The sequence below is a fragment of the Xenopus laevis genome, chromosome 9_10L (genome assembly GCF_017654675.1).
Source record: "Xenopus laevis strain J_2021 chromosome 9_10L, Xenopus_laevis_v10.1, whole genome shotgun sequence".
In the NCBI taxonomy this organism is placed as follows: domain Eukaryota; kingdom Metazoa; phylum Chordata; class Amphibia; order Anura; family Pipidae; genus Xenopus; species Xenopus laevis.
The window spans coordinates 28,999,134-29,009,381 of record NC_054387.1 but is presented as its reverse complement, the minus strand read 5'-3'; the positions used below and the strand labels follow the sequence as shown (position 1 = coordinate 29,009,381).

General features: G+C 37.9%; 1 protein-coding gene across 6 annotated transcripts; it reads right to left on the bottom strand.

The window, feature by feature from the left end:
• Positions 1–3,364: 3,364 nt before the first annotated feature.
• On the bottom strand, positions 3,365–8,629 carry mcrip1.L (MAPK regulated corepressor interacting protein 1 L homeolog). 6 transcript variants are annotated; one of them, XM_018235103.2, is made up of 5 exons: positions 8,509–8,629; positions 6,857–6,896; positions 6,353–6,471; positions 5,505–5,606; positions 3,365–4,070 (listed from the first exon to the last, which is right to left on the bottom strand). In XM_018235103.2, exons 2-5 carry the CDS (start codon positions 6,862–6,864, stop codon positions 4,006–4,008), a joined length of 294 nt encoding a protein of 97 aa, XP_018090592.1. In that variant the 5' UTR covers positions 6,865–6,896; positions 8,509–8,629; the 3' UTR covers positions 3,365–4,005. The 6 variants fall into 6 exon arrangements, with proteins under 6 accessions (XP_018090592.1, XP_018090596.1, XP_018090591.1 ...); XM_018235107.2 differs by having other exon boundaries at positions 6,857–6,875; positions 8,509–8,607; XM_018235102.2 differs by lacking the exon at positions 8,509–8,629 and adding an exon at positions 8,361–8,482 and having other exon boundaries at positions 6,857–6,875.
• Between the last annotated feature and the right edge of the window lie 1,619 nt (positions 8,630–10,248).

Genomic DNA, 10,248 nt, shown 5'->3' with positions numbered 1-10,248 from the left:
AGATCAATTGGTATTTATAAATTGGGACAATTGCCATTACCTTAATTGGGCTATGCAATATACAGTATTTATTAACTTTTTTGTAATTATGTAATTGTATGTTTAATGATGAACTGTGGATGTAATATATAATTGATCCAGTGGATTCAGTGTTCATTACATGGTTAGGGGATCTCAAGTAATAAAAGTTAATATTTTAGAAGTACAACTACTGAGTGGGAGCAACAATGTACTTTTTGAACATTAGTTTATTGATTTTTCTTTTCGCACATCCCACTCCTAATTTTGAGTAGAGTAGATTCCAATAAAGTAGGAGAGGTCAGGCCATCTCCCATAGACTACATTTTAATCAATAAATCAGATTTTAAAAACATGATTTCCTTTTGCTCTATAATAATAAATTAGTACCGTGTACTTAATCCCAACTAAGATATAATTAATCCTTATGGGGGGGGGGGTGCAAACAATGCTTTTGGGTTTCATAAAAGTTTAAATGAATTTTAGGAGACTTAAGGTTTTGAGATCCAAATTACTGAAAGATCCCTGATCCGGAAAACCCCAGGTCTCAATAAATCTGGTCCCATACCTGTAACAGTTTTTTTTTTTATAACATTACACAAATTCTCCAATCTTTTGTGGCCCCTGTCCCAACTTTTTTTGAAATGTGTAGCTGGCATTAAACTTAATGAAAAAAATATTTTTCAGAAAATAAACTCTCATTTTCAGATTTTAAATGATTTGCAAATCATCCAATTCTCTTTTTATTAACATTTTACACAATATCCCAACTTTGTTAAATTTTTTTAGGGAAAAAATACTAAATTAGAATTATTTAGGAAACCAGTTAATAAAGGCTTTCCTTTTAATAGACCTAATTCTAAGGACTATTCATAGCTGGTTAAGCAGGAGGAATTTCAACATATGAAAGTAAACAAACGTCCAGGACCCAATGGTATTCACCCCACGCTAATAAAAGAGCTCAGATTTCCAAACCACTTTGCTTAATTTTCCAGGATTCTTTGTTGTCTGGCATTGTGCAGAATACTATAGGGGTCATTTACAACCACAACCTCTGTTGTGGCCACGGGATAAAAGTGCAGTTGCTGCATGAATTGGTGCAATTGGAAGATATCTTCTTCATGGACTTACACATAGATATCACAAACACCCGTTGTTCTCTGGAGAAAGAGCAGCTGGGTTCATTTTTTTTGCCTTCCTCTAAACAGCTAGCCATTAGGCAGTCTCTTCCTTAGGCAAAAATGTTGAACTTGATGGATGTCAACTGTTACTGTTTATGCAGAATGGGAACTGCTGTGTCTAAACGTTTATATAAAATGCATCCATATCAAAATACATTTAAAAAATTTATAAAACATCTCTGGGTGTTTCTTATTTTTTCACCCTGGAAGGAAATTATATGGAATCAGTTCAAACAAAGAGGAAAACCCTTCACTTATTCCATTGTGCTCGCTAAAGATGCTGCTACCTGATTGTATGATGTAAGTGTGTTGGGGGCCTATTTCATCATCATTTTACCAAAGTATTAATATTCACGAAGAGAATCCATCATTGCCATGGCTTGAAAGAGGAATGGCAGAGGAAGGAGATCCACAAATCTGACTTACGCCAGTTCTGCCAGAAGGAATGGGCAAAAATGCCAGCAACATATTGTTAGAAGCTTGTGGGATGTTACCCTAAGCATTTGATTCAAGTTAAGCAATTAAACTGCAATGCCATGAAATAATAGAATGTATGTAAACTGTTGACCCACAGTAATTCAGATAAAATTAAAAGGTAAGTTAAAGCTGAAATAAATCAGTCCTCATTTGAAATGAGATCTGATCCACTTTAGGGCCAGCTTTAAAGGGAATCCCTTTCAAACCAGTGCACACTTCAAGCATGTCAAAGTTACTACTGCATACGCACCTATTTACACCTTTGCTTTAATAATAAAAAGAAAAATAACACAACAAAGAACTTGTAATGGAAATGTATCCTGTCTATTCTTTGTATTAAAACAAAAATTGCCATTATAAACACCAATGCAATATTGGTTTCCCCCTAGAAACAGGATAATTTGTTCAAAAGTGAGCTCTGAAAAATCAAAACCCTTCCTTCCCTAAGCTGCAGCCTTTAGAATAAGGAGAATCTTATTAAACGGAGATCCTATCTTTTGACTGGCAATTTGTTTTATCACCTCTTCCTCAGCTCAGCAGAGAAACAGGAAATTAGAAAATTAGGTATTTTTGTCCATGTGTACTTCTTAATTAAACAAGTAGGCAAAAAGTATTACTAGCACAGGATGTACTTTTGGAGCTTGTGTTTAAGTAGTAATACATTTTAGTACTTAGCAGTCATTTAAAAATCAGACTAACACAGATGGATTCTTCCATAATGTAAAGACAGAGAAAATGTGTGCATAATTAAAAACATCTATAGCAGGGTTCCCTAAAGGTAAATCATTTTAAAGGGGACCTGTCACCCTAAGAAATAATTTCAAATTCTTTTCTATCATGTTAGTTGAGCAAAATAAACTTTACTTACACTGAATTTTTTATATAAATTTTGTTTCCTTCTGTCTTGAAATTATACAATCACAGCAAGCAGGCAGCAGCCATTTTGTGGACACAGTTATTAAGGGAAATTGTATATCACCCCAAAATCTTGTGTATGCCCCTTGTGTAGGGCACTGCACATGGACCTAATGTCCATGTGCAGTGCCCTACACAATTATAGAGCCTGAGGAGGGAAGTGGGAATGTAAGGAGGGCAGTGACATGTAGGAAGTGCTGAATGGAAAGTGAAAGTAATTGACTGCCCCTCCTCTATGCCATGGGCATAGAGGCGGGCCAGGTAATATTTGATTGACAGTTCAGATATTTAAACACCTTTATAAGAGGTATGGATGTTTTAATGAAAAAATTTTTGGGGTTTCATATTTAATTTGCAAAGGAATTTCATTATGCAGCTTTTTATGTGTAGGTGACAGGTCCACTTTAAACCAGTATATATTGAGTTGGTTAACCACAACTGCCTAGCCTCATTGAAAACAGATCCATTAGATCACAGAGTGGTTCCAATTATTGCAATCTTTAAACCAGTAGAAATAGTTTTAGCTCATTTACATTTAACAATAATTGCTTTCTTTCAGTTTCTTCCATAGCAATGTTTAACTTATGTTGTATAACCTCAATTATAACTTCAGAAAACTGAAGACTACAAATTGTTAAAGTCTGGGCAACACTGCTCTATTTAAATCAAAGTCTTAACTCCAATTAACAGAACCATATTAGGCAGTTTTCATATGTGTAGCACGCGTATATTTAAAGGTAGGTAGCATAATTATAATAGAAAGACACTGCATATTAACAGTTGGCAACTTTAATCTGTTGGGGGGGAGCTACAACACTGTTCAGACATGGAAAAATATATTACTGAAGAGACACTCATCACCTCAAAATAAGGTTAATGATGTGTAGTCCGCTGTGTAACATTTAGCATAGTAGTATCATAAATATGAAGCTATCTTATATAGTTGTGCATGACCCATAGCACTGGACACGTCTGCCTTCTCTGTAACCACTCTTTAGGACAGTTTGAGCCACCACCTTCTGTGCACTATTACAATCGCTCCTCACAGGGGATAAAACAATAAAATTGCCAACCGAGCAACAGAGAATTGTGCTATGAGTAACCCCCAGCTGCAGCGGGGTGAAGGAGCAGAGTAATGCAAACTGCTGTAAATACAACTTCAGAGTGTAAAAATTAAAACAAAAAAAGCTTATTATCCATTGGTCTGTCAGCAAAGGATGCTTGTGTAAAGGGAAGGACACAGAGGGGCTAGGTTGAAAAATTTAAAAATCCAAGAGCAAGACTACTCTGCTTTATGCACATTGTACTGTCCCAGAGCAGCTCCTTTAAGTCAAAAGTGGAGAGCCGCATGAAAGTGCGTAAAAAAAAAAGAAAAATAAAGATAAAAGCAGAAGTACAAAGTCACACACACTGGTTATGACTTCTTTGGGTCCTGTACAGTTCTTCTCTTCAAATCATTCAAATCGATGGGTTTAAAGGCTGTTGGACAAGCAAAGAAAAAGTTTTATGTTAGTTCTTTTTAATGGGTTTATTTTTTCCTGTGTAGGCCCTCTTCAACTTTCATGCACAAATCCAAACTACTCCCCAGCTGGCAGGGTGAGATACACTAGAACCACATTAAAATAATTAAAAACTCCCTATAGTACTGCACCTTAAACTGTTACCTGTTAAGTGGATCACTTTTTATAGAAACCAGACAATGGTTACAATTACCTTCTCTAAGATCATTAAGACTTAGCATCAATCTTCTTTCTACTTAACAGGCTAACTTATCATTGCAACTAGATACATTTTAAGTTCCAATCTGAAGACACAGAATGGAAAATGAAAGATTTACAGAATAGGACCACCCAACTATGATTTGCAGGGCTCCCACCCTGCTCAAGGGTAACCTATTTGTACAAGATCTTAATTTTAATTTAGCTCTTTAACATGTTGTACAAATAATCCCACTGCATGTAAAAATTAAGACATCATTGGGCTACATAATACCAGAGTATATATCAAACACTTTGAATTTCATGGTAATAAGAGAATTTACATTTACAATAAAGTAAACTAACCAGCTCTTTGCAGTTAGTGACTTCTGCCTATCGGTCCACCAGGTTTCATAATTTCATTAACAATATGATCAACCACCACTAAACATTCAGCCTCATCTTACAGTAAGACCCCTAAAACATCCATATTTTCAAAGAATAAGTACTGAAAAAAGTAAAATGAAATCATGTACAGACTCTGGACTGCTACAATTTGCTACTTGTTTTTTGTGGGGGGTTTTTTTTTTTTTTAATACCATGGAATGTAGAATGTTAGCACTATTGTATCAATTATAATGCTAACGTTAATAAAACTCATACAGATTAGTTGAAACGTAATCAGCCCTTCTGCTTTAGGGCTGAAGATGTTTTCAATTAAAACAAAATGCTCCATGGAAATATGAGAAGGTAAACATAAAACTTGGTCAGCATAAAAAACATAAAAATGGTCAGCCATAAAAAGCAAAGGTTTAAATACCCCTTTAATGCAAATCACTCAACTGAGGTTCCCACACATATGCAATGAAGATATTACCATTCCATGCACACACTAAGCTATGCCCTCATACAGTTTATTTAATCACAAACTGGAAAAATATCCATAGTTATATACATGGTTATTGTTAAAATGCTTTGTTTTATTATGAATGCTGTAACTAAATAGAACAATATTTTTCTAGGAAATTCATTGGTATAACTAACGAGAAGCTAGTGTTTTTGTGCTGTGGCAAGTTTAGATCTTTAGTGCTGCCTCGGACATCCCAAACAGAGAAGAACTGGAGAGTACCCAACTCCTCTGGCACTCAGGATTGTAATGTGCATTGCAGGTTTATGTGAGTTTGTGTTTTATGACCTCCTGTTTGGAAATGCTTACATTTCAGACTGTTGCTGGGGTTCTTCTCCACATACTCCTCCACAACTCCCCGGTCCATGCCAGATACTTGGTTCCTCAGATCCCTCTCCACACACTGCCATGCTGTGCCATAGGGAAAAAAAAAAAAAAAAGTCATGGTTTTTTTCCTCTGAGAATCCATCAGTTACGGAAAGGGGCAGCAGATACAACAGTGCGGTGTAGATGGTTCAATTGCGGACAGAAATAATGTACAGGTCTGTCTAACTGGAGGGTGTGTATGTTGTGTAAAGATCTAAGGGGAAAGCTCTATATGTCCACTGACTTCTTGGTATGACAGCATATGATTATAATTTAGTACCTGAACGTGTAGCACAGCACAGTGGGATAATATACTACAGGTATGGGACCTGTTATCCAGAACGCTCAGGACCTGGGGTATTCTGGGTAATGGATCTTCATACCTTAGGTCTACTAGAAAACCATGTTAACATTAAATAAAGCCAATAAACTGGTTTTGCCACCAATAAGGATTATTTATATCTTAATTTGGATCAAGTACAAGGTACGGTTTTATTTTTACAGAGAAAAAGGAAATAGTTTTTAAAAATGTGGATTATTTGATTATAATGGAGTCTATGGGAGGTGGCCTTTCCGTAATTTGGAGCTTTCTGGATAAAGGGTTTCCAGATAACGGATCACATACCTGTACCTGGAAAGAAGATGGGCAGTGCAAGCCAAGGGCAAATAAGCCCTTACAGCAACCCATCACAACTGATGAGCGATTAACATAAAAATTGTGCCCACATTCATGTAAATTCAAAGCATGCATGAAAAGACGTGAAAGGAAATATAGTTGCGCAAATCTTAACCTTCGTAGATAAAGCGCACATTCTCCTCATGAGCAGGAGTGAAAATGTCATTGCTACTTGGAGATCGTGTGTTGCTTGCCGGACGCTTGCCATTATAAACTACTCGGGAAACTGGGGAGCTGAAATAAAGCCAAATAATTGTCAGAACACCCAATTAATTTCATTTTTAAAGCATTAAGGAATGCTGTATAGTAGCAGAAAACAAAATAAATGTCTAGCACACAGAAACGTAAACCTAAAAGGTCAAATGCAGCACAAAACATGGTTTGAAACCTAAAAGGTCAAATGCAGCACAAAACATGGTTTGAAACTCAAATGTTGCCAAACAGGCGATAGAGAGAACTGGTTGGTGTAGTTTTGCAGCGGCTGTTGTTCAATGTTTCCTATACATAATTTTCTGAATTCAGACAGATTCATTAAGTTAGAAGTAAAAAGATTGCTCCCCTCCCACCATCCCCTGCATTTATCCCAGCAAGTATTTATAAATTGCATTTCTAGGATTACCTGGTCATAGTTGAGCTGTCTGGAAAACAGTGTGCACTTTCTGGTGAAATTGCAGTGAAAACCGACGGAGAGAAAAGTAAATAATGGTAAGAGCACACAACACAGACAAGCAAAGTAATCATAAAAAAAATTATTTTAGGTAATAAAGAACACAGACTGTCATCTGCTATGTCATTTCATAACACTTAGCACAGATGGATCGTTATTATAGGTTAAATTTAAATTTGGTATGATCTAGAGAGCTGTATTCGGAGACAATATTTGTGGTATTTAAATTATTTAGCTTTTGGTTTAGCAGTTGACTGCTAGGGCCCAGTTTTCACTAGCACTCAGGGATGGTATGAATCAAAGATGTGACGAAAAAAAGGAGGAGGCCTGGATAGAAAGATAAGTAATAAAAGAGCAAAAGTCTCACAGAGCAATAGTTTTCAGCTGCTGGGTCAGTGACGCTTTCTGAAAGCTGACACATGAATCCAATTTAAACTATAAATAAGAGTGAAGACCAATAGAAAGTTGCCACGAATAGACAGACATTCTAAAACTTAAGGGTGAACTACCCTTTAAAACAGAGCTTTATAGTGAAACATGAGTACACATACTACAGTAGATTTAAAACATTTAAAAGGGGCAGTTCACCTTTAATTTAATGTATCAGTATACTATAGACCGGCCAATTCTAAGCAACTTTTCAATTGACCATTTTTTCTTTTTGAATTATTTACCTTTTTCTGACTCTTTCCAGCTTTCAACTGAGTGGGGGTCAGTGACCCCATCTAAAAAAAACACATAAGGCTACAAATGTATTGTTATTGCTATTTTTTATTACTCATTTATTTGGGGCCTCTTTTATTCATATTCCAATCTCTCATTCAAATCAATGTATGGTTGCTAGGACAAATCGGACCCTAGCAGCTAGAATGCTGAGATTGCAAACTGCTGAATAAAAAGCTAAATAACCACAAATAAAAAAAATATGAAAACGACCCCTTTAGACTTGCCGGGTGGCTTATTTTCAGACAGATATCTTTTGGGCAGGGACCAAACACAGGCAGATCCAGTGGCCACTCATTGTAAAGTCTGATTTGTGATGAACTTCCATTCTATCTGTGGACACACTGGGGGATAATTTGAGATGTAGGCAGATATGAAAATCACTGGTTATTATATGAACTTCCCACACTTGTAGATGCCATCTATAGATTTGATTTAAAAGGTGCGAGGCTGCAACCATGATCGATCAACAAAGGACATACACTAAACATATTTAAATAGCCAGACCGCCGCCGCCCCCCCCCCCCAGCTAAGAAATCCATCATCCCAGGCAATACACCTCGGCACATCCTCCAATGGTGAAAAACACGTCTCCCTCCCGCCTTGCGACACACAGAATCAATTTAACTATCAAACCCTCATGAGACGGAGTCTGCTCCTACAAGTACAGGGAGACACTCGAACAACGCCGTGAGATGCCGACTACAACAGCTCAAGCGCTGGAGGCTCTTACACCAACAAGGCATCGCTGTAAACAACCAAAGCGGCGCTGTGTCGCTCAGCGCAAACCGCATAAAGCAAGGACGACGACTGCAGTCAAAAAGGCGAACGTAAACAGGCCTTTTTCCCTTTTCAAGACTCCGTTACTTCCACTTTCTCACCACTCTGCTGTTTTCCTCCGGTTCCCAGCTGACCAGGCCCGGAGCGGAAATGACATCACAGGAGGCTAGCCTCTGATAATAAATGTTTGCGGCCCTTAGCGGTCACGTGGTATAAGACGTGAAGGCACGTTAGAATGCCAAAAATAGGGGCAGGTGTACGAGAGAGGGTACGCGAGCGCTTCCATGGTTACTAAATCTAACCATTAAAATGGTAGAGAACCCTAAATGCCACAGCAGATACAATGTAGTTATACACCCCCCTCGTGTGGTTGTTTCGCCCAGGGAAGACGATACCAATTGTGATTTTGTCCGCTTTTTCCCAACTAACAGTTCAGGGGTTTACTTATAATTCATGTTTTTCCATAAAGGTATATTTCATCTTTGCAGCGTGCAGGATGACGTATACGCCCTCAAGGTCTATTGTGAGACTTAAAGATGCTTTGTTGAATTAGGCAAGGTTCCCATGTACTGATGCAAGGCAGCCATTAAAATTATTTCGAGGCTGGACTGTCTCCTGTAGTTCCAGGGTTACCTTATCAAGCTTCCCTACCAGAAAGTGAATGCAAATGACAATTACTCAAATGACAATTACCAGACCCCCGATTTGTGGAGAGGCCACCAAGGCCCGGGCCTAGGGTGGCAGGACTTTAGGGGGCAGCATAATGCCCAGGCCCGGATTTGTGGAAAGGCCACCTAGGCCCGGGCCTAGGGTGGCAGGATTTTAGTGGGGCGGCATGCTGCCCAACCACGCCCACGTTGGTTTAAAAACACTGGGGATACGCTGGAGATACAATAATTTTTTTAATTTCCCATGCGCCAATCCCCATTGCTCCTGTCCCCCTGTAGTGGGCCTAGGGGCGGCCACTATGTAAATCCGGCCCTGATGATGCCCAACCACATTGTTTCACAAACACTGGGGATGCACAGGAGATACAATAGTTTTTTAATTTGCTGTGCACCAATCCCCATTGTTCTGGTCCCGATGATGAAAATTTGATTGAATAAAAAGGAGGGGACAGGGGCGACGAATGGCAGCGGGCCTAGGGGCGCCCACTATGTAAATCCGGCCCTGATAATTAATCTGACTTGTGGTGCAAGGCTTTATAAAGAGGAATTGTAGTGTTTTAAAGGGGTCATTCACCTTTGAGTTAACAATAGATAGTACAGTTACATAGTTAGTTAAATTGTGTTGAAAAAAGACAAAATCCATCAAGTTCAACCCCTCCAAATGAAAACCCAGCATCCATACACACAGCCTCCCTACTTTCACATAAATAATATATACCCATATCTATACTAACTATAGATTTTAGTATCACAATAGCCTTTGATATTATGTCTGTCCAAAAAGTTCTTTAGCTTTTTATTCAGCAGCTCTCCAGTTTGCAATGTCATCAAACTGGTTGCTGGGGTCCAAATTACCCTAGCAACAACTGATTATAAGCAGCAATAACAATACATTTGTAACCTTACAGAGTATTTGTTTTTAGACGGGGTCAGTGGCCCTCATTTGAAAGCCGGAAAGAGTCAGAAGAAGGCAAATAATTCAAAAACTATAAAAAAAAATAATGAAGACCAATTGAAACATTGCTTAGAATTGGCCATTCTATACCAAACCAAAAATTTAACTTAAGGGTGAAACACCCCTTTATACTGTATATACCCTACTTAAAGAAGACATATTCCCCTGTATTTAAAGCGAAGCTGAATCTCAAAATGTACCTAATAAAAGAAAACTAA